We start from the raw sequence: 14,011 nt of genomic DNA, 5'->3' as shown, positions 1-14,011 counted from the left end.
CAATACACATCAATAAGCACTACTGTAAAGTATCAGCAGGAACACACAATGAGCACTAGTGTAAAGCATCAGCAGCAACGTACATCAATGAACATTAGTGTAAAGCATCAGCAGCAACTCACATCAATAAACACTAGTGTAAAGCATCAGCAGGAACACACAATGAGCACTAGTGTAAAGCATCAACAGCAACACACATCAATGAGCACAAGGACATTATGTCTTGCAAACTAGTCACCAGCCAGTATAGCAGACAACATCAGAAAATCACCCGTCCTTTGACAGCAAAGCATAACTTGATCAGAGAACCTCAGTGAAAAATCCCATTATTCAAGCTCACACATCTAGTACTGACCTGGGACAGAGGGCATTCCTTAGCTAGTGTACTCTGGTTCATTTCTTTTAGAAGTTCCTTCAATGCATTCCGTACTGTAGCATGATTCCACTGTTCTGCAGGAAGGTCCTCCAATTTTGCACAGCTATAAGACAAACAAGAGTGATCTTTTATTTCAAATATCCTCTCAGCTGACTAGTAACACCTTCCTAGGTCCAGCTATAACATTTCCTTACCATCTAAAAGTACTGTTTCATGAAACATGAGTCAGTCTTACTAAACCACAAAATGAGACAACAATAGGCATTTTAGAGTGATGGGTTTGACATTTCAAAAAATTTAGTAATATGATCATTTTCAAAACCTTTTTTATGCCTATAATGATGGTACAACAAAATACAAATTGCTCTTTTAAATAAACTTTTTGATCCTCTCCTGTCTGTGACCTTTCAAGCACCCAGTCTCTATTTACTTCCCAATTCCAGAATATTGAGAGAAGAAGGCAGGATTCAGGAATTTTGCACATCATTCAGCAGAAATTAGATTGCTTGGCTGTAGCTAACATAAGTTCTACTAACATGATATGCAATGCACGAAATACACAGCCACACACATGTCCCAGGTGGGCAGTAAGTATTTGACATCAGAGTCAAACTTCTCATATTCCTAATGAAGATGCTGCAATCCAGAACCTTCCTCAAGGTGAAGCTCTTGTGGAAGGAGTCTGCCAAGAACCTCCCTACTGCTTACTTTCACCTGACCCTAGCTGATCAGTCACCAGACTTCTAGTGCATAGTCATAGTCAAAACTTTACAGTATGAAGCCGTCCAAAAAAAAATATTTACGAAACTGTAGATGCAGTTTTCAGAGACCATTGCTTAATTCTGCAGTGGTAAATTATGGAGACTCACAATACTTCAAGTGGTATAGAGTGAAAAGAAAGGGTGCTGTGCCTTGTACACAAAACCTTCATGGCTCCTGGTAAAACAGAATCATCCTCTGTGACTGGTTTATTGATTTAATTTAGTAGTAGGAAATTGACCACAAAGGCCTTTATCAGCATTGTTAAATAAATGCAACAACGTAAGAGATTGAGATGAAGTAGCGAATGAACATATAAAGCATGGTAGACATGAACTAAGCAGAAGTCTTTAGAAACATCTGGAAGGTAAAAAAAAACAAGAATTGTTTTTGTAATTTCTGTCTGTAGGAGGATGCAGGAAAAGTCAGGCAAGCACAAACATTACGATTTACTGTTACAGTGACCTCTCCTCAAACATCTAATGTTATGGTTAGTATACTCTTACACTACTATCTTTTTCAGGAAGGATCAGTGTAATTAATCTAAAAGTTAAATAAGAAAAAACTTAAGATTGATTTTGAGTAGATTCCCAAGTAGTTTACACCACCCCTCATATGTAATGTGGGAGGCATAAAAAACCTAAAATGCAGATAAGGTACCTTAAAAATACTGGTTATTAATGTGCTGCCCAAATGTGTTAGCCCAAAATGATTAAATAATAACATTTTTATTAAGCATGGATCTAAAAGAAGAACTGAGTTTGCACAGTTAGATCACCAGGACTGACTATAACTGCAACACTGAGTAATGGCATATCATAGAATATCACTATACAACACATCAGGCATAGGTCTACATTAAAAAAGTTAATAAGATGTAGACAGTGTGTGTGTATTTGTGAGCACGTTCGCATGTATTTGCATGTGTACATGCATGCATGTGCATGTGTGCATGCGTATGTGTGCATGTTTCTGTATGCATGTGTGTGTGTGTGTGTGTGTGTGTGTGTGTGTGTGTGTGTGTGTGTGCAAGTGTGAATGTGTGTGTGTGTGAGTGTGTGTGTGTGTGTGTGTGTGTGTGTGTGTGTGTGTGTGTGTGTGTGTGTGTGTGTGCTCGTGTGCAAGTGTGAATGTATGTATGTGTGTGTGTGTGTGTGTGTGTGTGTGTGTGTGTGTGTGTGTGTGTGTGTTTGTGCTCGTGTGCAAGTGTGAATGTATGTATGTGTGTGTGTGTGTGTGTGTGTGTGTGTGTGTGTGTGTGTGTTTGTGCTCGTGTGCAAGTGTAAATGTATGTGTGTGTGTGTGTGTGTGTGTGTGTGTGTGTGTGTGTGTGTGTGTGTGTGTGTGTGTGTGTGTGTGTGTGTGTGTGTGTGTGTGTGTGTGTGCATGTGTGTGTGTGTGTGTGTGTGTGTGTGTGTGTGTGTGTGTGTGTGTGTGTGTGTGTTGCTGCAGAGTTTGATTCTCTTTTGAGAAATCTGTACTTTCTCCAGCTGTACCAGGTGATGTCTTTGCAGGTTACAGAACAGGGACTAGTATTCTATAACTGGTCTGATAAGAGCTGTGTAAAGGGGACAACTACTTTTATGGCATGGTTATCAACCCAGTGGAGGACCAACTGGCAACACCATGTACAGTGCAGATGGCAGTGACTGCACAGAAGACCATCACCCATAAGGACTATAAGGTTTTCTTCTATTTTGTCATCTTTCACTTCTTGACAGTTAATAGTGTATAAACCTGTTTGTTTATTTATTTTATTTCTTTGTTTTGTTTTGGGTTTTGTTTAATGCCAAATACCAAAATGCTGCATGTTTAAAGGATATTAGCAGGTTTAAGCAAAGTTTTTTTTTTTTTTTTACCTATTTGGTGACCAGGTAAGCCCACTGGACAAAATTACCCTTTTCAGGAGTAACCCAAGAACAGTGTCTGGTTAAGTGAGTTGCACAGAGTAAAGTTAAAAGGAATCAAACCCTGTACCCTGGACACAAAAAACAAATTATTAATAGCTCAGTGTTTTAATTCTCATTAGCAGATTTTGCAGTCATTTGCATGTTTGGTGTGCCAGTCACTGGAATCAGTTGTATCATCTGAGAAAAAGATTCCAAACTGGAGGTACCGGCCCAACAGTCAGGTAACAGTCTAAATGGGCATCACAAATACAGAAACAATGGTAGAATGAAAGAAAAAGCGTTGCTACCAAATAATAACTGTTTTACATACCTCTGTGTCTCTGTTAAACTTAATAAAATTGAAAATAAAAATTAAAACAAAGAGTAAAACAACAGCAAATAAGGAAAGGTTGGCATATCTTGTGTCCCCATTTTCTAAAACAATATAGTTAAATATAAATTCAGATGTTTACCCAAAAACTGAAGTCCAAATAAGATGTTAAGCAGTTTTTCACTCCACATGACTCCTCTCAGTACAGTTTACCTACAACCCATCATTACACACATCTTTGACTCACCGGTTTCAAAGGATGAATTTCAAAGCCAGTGAGTTGAAAACCCTTAAAAACACACAAAATAAAATTTTCTAGGGGGCATTCATCCTTGCACCTCATGTTGCTGTCAACCCAACACACCCCTAAACTATAAATACCAACTCCACAGTCATGCCACAGTTAAGAAAAGGGGACAAAAACTGAAAAGCAGTCTACCAGCTTACATCATCTCAACAATAAATTCTCGAACTAAAACCCCTCATCAGAAATACCTTTGGTGACTCATAAGATAGCCCTAAGTATAGCTGCCATCATTAGAAAGCACAGAAAACATTTATTATTTCATGAGCTATACATGGGCAACACTACAGTGCCATTACCAGAACGATAATTTTATTAATCTTTTTTAACATGGTTTTGTTATTTTTGTAGAAACATGTGTTTCTTTTTCAATTTATGCACTTCTGCATCCTAAAATATGAGTCTGCCTAGATGAGCTATAGTAACCAGTAGGAGGTGCAAATGCTGACATACAAGGATGGCATTTATACAGCCAGTTAGCAAGATTCTGTAAAATGAATGGATGTGCTTTGGACAGCAAACTCCTTGCATTTCCATCCTACAGAAGTTGCCACCACAACCCCATAAATCCCTCAAGCATCACTGCTAGTATATAAACATTCATGGTGGCAACCTCTCTGGATGCATGACACCAGCTGCAAGGTGTTACGGCATAATGAACTTCTTTACTACTTGCAAATTGAACACTGGGTAAGGTTCTATCTGCTCCTGTTCCAATTTCCTAATGTTGAAATCCACCACTACTGATCACCATAGGAAGTCACTGCCAGTGTGGTTTCTACATGACGCTTATGTTTTCATAGATTACCTTTTTTTTTCCTGTTGATGTGGCCATGCAGCTGGTCATACCACTCAACCTCTTAGTGCAAGAAATCTGGACAAAACCTGACATAATGGAGGGACAAGGGCCCAAAAATAGGGACAACTTTTAAATACTGCTCTTATAAACCGGGAAAGGAGCTAGAATAACAGGGTTTATGCTAACATGCATTTTCTGAAGGATATGAGGTCTAAAACACAAATATATGTCATTATTTAGTGACTTAAATCCTCACATCATCACAGAAAACCGCACATTTTATGAGGAACAGACCAAAATATGAGACAAAACTATGGACATTCTTTGAAAATCTGGACAGCTGAGAGGTATGCAGCTGGAGTAGATAATTTTGAGGTGTGTAGGGCTTGCTCCCTGTCTGCAAAAAAAAAAAAAAACACATTTAATTTTTTCATTGGAATGAATTCCTAGCCAGGTGCACCCAGAGAGTTGGTTTCTGAACTTTGGAACACAGGGAGTTGTATTGGAAATTACACAGTGCTTTAGCTGAGTTAATTTACTAGAAGGCTTCATGGGTAAATGGTTATAAATGAGGGACTGGCCTGTCATACTGCACATATGATCCATCAGTTCCTTTCTATGCTCTGCTTTGTTAGCTCATTATATTAAGACATTTTTTTCTATCGATGTCAACAAATAACATTCTTAATAAAAAGTAAGCTAGTGAAGTACTTTAATAGATGCCTCCGTCTCAAATTATTATTTCCAACCTCATGATTTTGGTCTTAACCAGTACATTTTTTATTATTACTATTATTAGTATTTTTCTCCTTGATGAAAAAAACCTTTCCATCAATTAAATAAAATAATGCTTTTAGTGTTAACTGTGTAGCACGGGTTTTATGCACGCCCCTTTGTTTTGAATGCCTATGTAAATCTCCTAGGCTTTGCTCTGCATGTACATTTAGCATCCAAATTCTTTGGGCAGCACTATGTCTCAATAAGCGAGACACGCCCTATGAACAAGTCCATGTATAATTATCTTTTAAGAAACCTGTATTTACACTTTCTTTCTTGCATGCTGTAACACCCTAGTGTGGGAACTGGAGGACTCAGTTACTTTTTCTCAAAAAACCAAGTATAATATTAGTCTTTTTGCTCACAGCAGTTTGATTTTTGTTTAATTCTAGAAATATCATAACCCCATTTTTACAATAACACAACAATTCATGATGGTAACCTTCTTCTAAAATGTAATGAACAACCGCTGATTGGCATGCATTAATTCTATATCCTCAGTGCAAAATAAAACCACAAATCACTTATTGTTCATCACTCCTGCTTTCAAAGGGTGCCATATTTCTTCAGTGTACAAAACAGCTCTTCATAAATTGCTACGTATAAAATATTTTTCATGTGAAAAATGGTTCCAGCCAACTTGCAATACAAAGTCATGTGCTGCAAAACGATTGGCATACAACAGATATGACATACACAATATTGTGTATGTTGTGTCTCTGCTGAAGGCAATGTATTTGCTACCCAGCAAATTGCCTTGTAGCCATGCAATATGAAAATGCCACTGCAATGTTACTTTGTTATCGTGTACTGTTATTATGCAAAGCAAATACGGTGCTAATAAAATAAGATGATACAAAGGTAGACATCAAAATATCAGTTCTGCCTTTATCAAATGATGTGCATTAACAGTAAACATTCTTAATATGTAAAGAGCACACCATCCTATGTCCACTTAAAAGTCCTCATTTTATTAAATCTTCCCAGTCTCCCCAGCTCTATCAAAAGTTAAATATGAGAATATGAGCACTCATTTATAAATGTCACATCACTTCCAGGCAAAAATTATCATGTTTTCAGAAACTTTTAACTGTCTTAGTCAGCAAATTATATGAAATGCATATGAGCAGTTTGCATTCCAAAACTGTTAAGAGTTATATTTTTGGCAAAAGAAAGCATCATTAGTCCTAGAAACTGAAAATGAGATATTATTTACCACCCTAATATATTTATTACAATTATGCTGTCATTGCTAATGGAGAACATTTACCTCCCCTCCCCCTTGTCTTGGCTATAAGCTGGTCCAAACTATCTTCTCTATATAATGCATCTGCAACTTAACACTTTATTAATAATGCATTTCCTAGTAAGTGTGAACATAAAAGATGTGATAAACTGGAATGGCTCATTTTCATGCATCTCCGTTAAGGTGAGTAGCTTTAAACTGTTTTACCAAGCAAGGAAATAATATTTAGTATCTCAGAGATGACCTTACTGTCATGAAATTATAATGAAACTGCATACAATAACACTAAGACAATTAATGATTACTGAGCCTATGTGCTTTATTGTGTGAAAAGCAGTGTTCTCATCCATCCCTACAAACCATGGCTCCTTCCTTTTTTACCAAACATAGGTTCATAGGTTCATAGGTGTGTACTAGGCTAATGGTCCTGGAGCCTTTACAAGCCTAGCACATAGGATTACCCCGGCATCGTGCCACCCAACCTTAGTTCCTAATGCCTCTGTCGAGTAAAGCCACCGGAGTGATCTCCAGGGTGAATTTTCTATTTCCCATTCACTCATTAAGATTTCTCTTGAAGAGGGCCGGTGAGGTGCTCTGCTTGACATGTGCAGGAAGTCTATTCCATAGCATGAGCAGTCTCTGGGTTATGAACCTATCCCTCCAGCATGTTCTACTGATTGTGGTAATGAAGTTGAGTTCTCTGGAGTGTGTGGTGCAGAGGGATTTGGATTTCTTTAGATGTAGCATTTCTAACAGAGCTGGGTCAGGCATGGCTTTGTAAGTCAAGCAGAGATCACCTCTAAGTCGGCGATATGAGACAGAGAATAGTTAGGAGTTTTTTGAGTCTGTCCATATAGAACCAGTGTTTAAGGCCTAGGATCCTCTTTGTGAGGTACTTTTGCAGCCTCTCCAGTTGTTGTAGGTGTCTAGTGAGGTACATGCCTTAGTAATGAGATGTGCAACAAAGAAGGACTTTCTGACCACAGTGGCAATGTGGTGATCAAAAGAGAGGCTGCTGTCAACCTGTGTTCCCAGATCTCTTATAACGCCTTCTGTGTTTAGTGGACTACCACCGATGTGGTAATTCAAGGGAAATGGGTTTTCCCAAGGGGGATGATGACACATGTTTTGGCATTGAGCTTAAGGCCGTGGTTCCTGACACCAGTCGTTGGTCTCAGTGAGGCCTTTCTGTAGGATGTCAACATCACTTGGGGAGTTAATAATAGCTCCCAGCTTGCAATCGTCTGAGAACATGGCCAGCCAGAGTCCCTTCATGTTGGCCTCGACTTCAGAGAAGTAGATACCAAACAGGAGAGGACCCAGGACCAAACCCTGTGGGACTCCACTCATGGCTGGTTGGCAGTCTGACTTGGAGCCAGCTACTTTCACACTGTGGGTTCTATGTGTGAGCCAGTTTGCAACCCACCTAGTGATATAGGAGTTGATGCCCAGCTTAGTGAGTTTTTCCATGATTCCTGAGTGGGGAATGGTATCAAAGGCCTTGGCCAGATCAAGGTAGGCTGTATGAACCACCTTGCCTTCATCCACAGCTCTGGTGACTGACTCAAAGTCTATGGTCAGCTCCACTAGAGAGGTGAGTCTCAGGTACTCAGCATCTGGTCTAAGGAAAAATTCCTTCATGCCATAGTGCTGAAGCCATTCCTTTCAATTTGATATCTACTTCCTCTCTGGTCACCATCTTATTCCCACCCCCCCTGTAAGTATCACACTGTTAATTACTTCCCCACCCCCCATGACATCAGTCCATTCTGTGTTTCTTTGTGTGCCTTTTCCTTCTAGCTAAACAAGTTAAGTGCCCTCATCCTGCTATCAGTGTACAGTTATCCAACCTTCTGACAATTTTTCACATTCTCCTTTGGAAACTTTCCACAAGTTGGTTGTGCTTTCCTAGCCATGACTTTCCCAGTTGTATACAGTGCTCCTCATGGTACTACTCCAGTGTTGTGTACAGAAGAAGGACACTCAGTGTTCTTAAATACAAACCTCTGGTGAAGCATCTGAACAATCTGTTAGAATTAGCTGCCTCTTTTTATTTTTTCCCCAATTCCCACACAAGCTACACTGTCCTCCCTTTTGCTCCTGCTGTAGCCTAGCTCCTTCTTACTGATCCCTAACTGGATCCCTTTGTGGATCAGCTCATCTAACTTCTTCAGTGGCAGAGTCTCTCAGCCACAGATTGCTATGGCTGGGATGGGGGGGTGCTCCATACCTCTCAACCTCTTAGAACAAGAAATCTGGATAAAGCCATAAATAAAAGTGGGATAGAATCTGAAAAATAGGGGCAATTTTTAAATATTGCTCATACAAACATAGAACGTTGATCGAATAACAGGTTTTGCATTAGAGTGCATTTTTTGAAGGGTATGATGTTTGAAGCTCAAAGGTCTGTCATTATTTTCTAACTTCAATCTTTAATGATTTGCCACTAATTTGGCAGAAAACCACAATTTTATGAACAATGGATCAAAAATATCTGGCACAAATCAGGGACATTCTGTGAAAATCTGTACAGTTGAGAGGTATGGCCGGGACTCGCATTTAGATAAGTGGGCACATGCACGGCTCCATCATATTAGGAATGTCCAGACAGGATCACTAGAAGGGAGAAGTAATTCATAATGACCATATTATGGGTGATGTTCTCATGTATATCTTAAGAATTATTTATTTATTTATTTATTTATGTATTACATTTGTTAACCGGATTATGTCTGACTGGGCCAGAAGCCCGTTTTCAGCAGAGACCCAGGGAGAAAAGCTCCACAAGCAGTAACAAAGCTTACATTAATTATAATTAATATAATACAGCAGATAGTATAGAATACAAACAATAGTACACATGTATACAGAGTCTGTAAGCTTAAACAGAAATACTAATTACAAAGACTACTGTCAAGTTAGAAATACTAATTACAAAGTGTGCAGAAAATAAAATAAAATAAAATCAGAGACAGTATATATATATATATATATATATATATATATATATATATATATATATATATATATATATATTAACAGTGAAGAAGGGCATGGAGTTATTAACTATGCACAGAATGTCTGGAATCCAAAAATAAAAAATTGAATGTTTCTTCTTCTACAGGTGGAGACCTGTGAAGACTCCTTACACAAATTATCAAGATTACAGAAATCCCTATCTCCTCCCAGTCCCCACATTTATATGAAAGTTGGCATTGCTCACTAAGCCAAACATTTGCAAATATCATCAAGTGAGCTTTGCTTGGAGAGTTTAACAAGACAAAGTTATCTCTTTAGTTAAAATATCAGACCAAGGCCAGGAATGGTTGGCGCTATCCCCTTGGTAGGAAAATTCAGGGACGATCTCAAAGTTAAACTGGTTAATAAAATCATGTTACAGAATGAGAAGTCTGTAACTTGGGTATTGAATAACTACTAATGCTGGAAGCCCACATAAAATCACATGCTGCAGTGCATTATGAACCTTTCCTCAATAACTCTGTTTAATGAGCCCCTCTTAAACATACCAAATGGACTTTCCATTGACCAAAACAGTTTGAAATATGGAGATGACTTCAGTCTGAATTAGAAGGGCAATGTCTAAATTCAACTAGAGAGCACTTTTCCTAACATAACCTAACCCAATCCATCACTGATTCATTTAGGTCATACCTTATAAATAATGTCTACCAGTATCCCCAAGAAAAGGTGCAGGAACACCGTGTACACTCCAATAGATTACACTGTCATTGTTCACTAATTATCATCTATTCAGTTAAAAATAAAGTTATAACTAAAATGTAAGCTATCTTGTTCTGTTTGTTTTTGTACAAGTTAGACTCTGATGCTGAATGAAAGAGTTTGCACATTTCTCTTTATAAATGTTATGTCAAACTAGGCTTTATTTCTGTTAATTATATGGTTCATTTCAGAAAAGAAGAGTAGCGTTACTGCAGTTCAGTACTGGAATGTATTCTCCATATAAACAAGCACATGCAGGTAGAACTGCAATGTATTCTCCATATAAACAAGCACATGCAGGTAGAACTGCAATGTATTCTCTATATAAACAAGCACATGCAGGTAGAACTGCAATGTATTCTCTATATAAACAAGCACATGCAGGTAGAACTGCAATGTATTCTCTATATAAACAAGCACATGCAGGTAGAACTGCAATGTATTCTCTATATAAACAAGCACATGCAGGTAGAACTGCAATGTATTCTCTATATAAACAAGCACATGCAGGTAGAACTGCAATGTATTCTCCATATAAACAAGCACATGCAGGTAGAACTGCAATGTATTCTCAATATAAACAAGCACATGCAGGTAGAACTGCAATGTATTCTCCATATAAACAAGCACATGCAGGTAGAACTGCAATGTATTCTCCATATAAACAAGCACATGCAGGTAGAACTGCAATGTATTCTCCATATAAACAAGCACATGCAGGTAGAACTGCAATGTATTCTCTATATAAACAAGCACATGCAGGTAGAACTGCAATGTATTCTGTATATAAACAAGCACATGCAGGTAGAACTGCAATGTATTCTCCATATAAACAAGCACATGCAGGTAGAACTGCAATGTATTCTCTATATAAACAAGCACATGCAGGTAGAACTGCAATGTATTCTCCAAAAAGACCACAGTAAAGAACTTCTCAAAAGCCGACTTCACACTTCTAAAGACTAGTGTGGTCTCCTTTAAGGCCCCCGAGCTGGTGGAAAACAGTACTCAAGCCGCTGAATCACTTACAGACGCCTTCTACCAGCACCTGCAGGACTGCATGGATAAGGCAATCCCAAACAAAACAAAGACTCTTAGTACCAAAGGCAAGCGTCCAGTCTGGTGGACCCCAGCCATAAACAAACTCTACAATAAAAGGAGGAAGCTACTACAAGATACAGCAAAATCCTTAAAAGGTAAGACACCCTTGATCACTATAAGTAAAAAACTAAGAGCTCTCATAAAATCATCCAAAGCAAATTTCGAGAGAAAATAGCTAAAGACTCAAAGACAATCATAAGGCCTTCTTTAGCTATGTTAGACACCTAGGAGGAAACTCCCAGATATGCTCAGAACTAGTTCAAAATGATGTGAAGATTACTGATCCTACAGACATTGCCAACATACTGGCTGACAGGTTCAGTGCAAACTTCGCCCCTGCCGCAAAAGGAGAGATATCTATACCAAACGATTGCAGCCCCCAAACATCTCCAGCGCCCAAGTGAGAACTGCTCTCTCCAAAGCAAAAACACAGCATCCATGGGACCTGATGGTGTCCCCGGCTGTGTGCTCCACGAACTCAATGAGGAATTAAACCCACAGCTAGGACAGCTGTTTAATCAAAGTCTTACCTCTGGATACGTGCAGGAGTGGCGCACTGCAACTGTGGTCCCACTTCACAAAGGCGGTGCCTCCACCGACCCTGGAAATTACCGCCCATTAGCCTGACAAGCCTTATCTGCAAAGCCATGGAGAGGATCATAATGGACCTCATAAATAAAGACATAGGGAATTTGCAGACTTTGGATCCAACCCAGTTTGGCTTTGTCAAAGGCAGATCATGCCTTTAAACTTGGTTGACTTCTTGAAACAGTCACCAAAGCCATTGACGAGGGAAAGGCAGTCCATACAGCCTACCTCGATCTGGCTAAGGCCTTGATACAATACCCACTCGGGTATCATTGAAAAACTCATCAGCTTAAATGTTAACCCATACATCACAAGATGGGTTGCAAACTGGCTGAGTGACAGAACCCACAGGGTCAGAGTTGCTGGCGCCATGTCAGACTCAAAACCTGTCACAAGTGGTGTCCCACAGGGCTCAGTCCTGGGCCCACTCTTGTTTGGCATCTACTTTTCAGTACAAGCAAACACAGGAGGGTTATGGCTGACAAAGTTTGCAGATGACTGCAAACAGTACGCCATAGTAGAAAACACATCTGACACAGATATCCTTCAGAAGGGTCTCACAGAAACGGATAACTGGTGCCAGAGCCACGGCCTGAAGTTAAATGCCAAAAAGTGCATAGTCATACCCTTTGGGAAAAACAAGGTTACCCCTAGCTACCAAATAGGTGGCAATCCACTGAGCACAGAAGAAGTTATCAGGGACCTGGGGACCCAGGTTGATAGTAGTCTGTCATTCGACACCCATGTAGCTAAAGTAGTTAGGAAGACTTTCTACATTGCCCACCTTATCATGAAGGGATTCTCATCTAGATCAAGGGAGGTCATAGTCTCCCTTTATTCATCACTCATCAGACCAATGATTGAGTACAATGCCCCATTTGGGATGTATCTGACCCGACACCTGCAGCAGCTGGAGAGGCCACAAAAGTTCCTCACCAAAAGGATAAAGGGTCTCAAAATCTGTCCTATGCTGCCCGACTGAAAGAACTCCAGCTCTATTCAGTCGCCACATTGCTCAGAGGTGACCTTTGCCTAACATACAAGGCCATGTCAAACCCAGATTTGATGAATATGCTTCACCTCAAAAATCTAGATCCATCAGAGCCACAAGGCGGAGACTTAAACCTCGACACGGCTATTAATAGGACGTGCTGGAGGGATAGATTCATTACCCAAAGACTCCCTATGCTGTGGAACAAAATCCCGGTACATGTGAGGCAGAGCACCTCGCTGGCCTTGTTCAAGAGAAATCTTGACCAATGGATGGGAGATCGCAGATATACCCCAGGGATTACCTCAGTGTCACTGCTCGACAGAGGCACAGCAAAATAATGGGTATAGTTCCCCATACTAAAGGGGTGGCGTAAGCCACAAAACGATGGGCTAGGCTTGTAAATGCCCTCGGGCAGATAGCCTAGTATGAACCTATGAACCTATGAACCTATATAAACAAGCACATGCAGGTAGAATTGCAATGTATTCTCCATATAAACAAGCACATGCAGGTAGAACTGCACTGTATTCTCCATATAAACAAGCACATGCAGGTAGCTGACCTTTTTACTGACTAATAGGTTTTATAAAGTGCAATGTTTTTTTTTTTGAGCTCCATGAAGGATGTTCTATAAATGTTTAGGATTTCTGTCTGAAGTGTTTTAAGGGTGTTTTATGTGATATTTTATATTCTATGAGATTGTTAGATGTTTGTGCTGTCTTTGAGTATTTTGGTACATTATTGTGAAATGTCATTCCTTTGATTCATTATTGAAGGGCTTGTCTTTAGTTGTTTTGTTTATTTACTTTGAATCCTCTTAACAAAATGTTCGGTGAAAGCATCCAATGTAATTCTGCAACCTTGAAATAATATAAGTGATTTATGACCACCAATCTATATGCTGCCTGTCCTTATACTTTTGTCATTCCTGACTGAATATCCACAAGGCTTTGGGTCTTAGGTGGGTTGGACCACCTAGGTACCATTTCAGCTTGGATAAGGAATCAAACCACAACATGTCCTGCTTTGTCAAGCTTGTGTCTAAATCTGGCTTGTGGTGCTTATAACAGACATACAAGGGTTTATTTCTCCCCAGTGCCATCTTT

The 14,011-nt window shown here is 39.4% G+C and overlaps 1 protein-coding gene across 3 annotated transcripts in view; it reads right to left on the bottom strand.

Annotated features, from left to right (window-relative positions):
* The window catches only part of SATB2 (SATB homeobox 2), a 419,213-nt gene that overhangs the window by 253,581 nt on the left and 151,621 nt on the right, over window positions 1-14,011 (bottom strand). For all 3 annotated transcript variants that reach the window (XM_044060638.1, XM_044060639.1, XM_044060640.1), the window contains exon 5: window positions 356-479. In XM_044060638.1, coding sequence (XP_043916573.1) covers window positions 356-479 — 124 coding nt within the window. The remainder of the gene's footprint in view (window positions 1-355; window positions 480-14,011) is intronic.

This window comes from Protopterus annectens, chromosome 2.part0 (genome assembly GCF_019279795.1).
Source record: "Protopterus annectens isolate FY-2018-M chromosome 2.part0, PAN1.0, whole genome shotgun sequence".
In the NCBI taxonomy this organism is placed as follows: Eukaryota; Metazoa; Chordata; order Ceratodontiformes; family Protopteridae; genus Protopterus; species Protopterus annectens.
The sequence above is the reverse complement of the archived record's forward strand: the minus strand, read 5'-3'. Positions and strand labels throughout refer to the sequence as shown.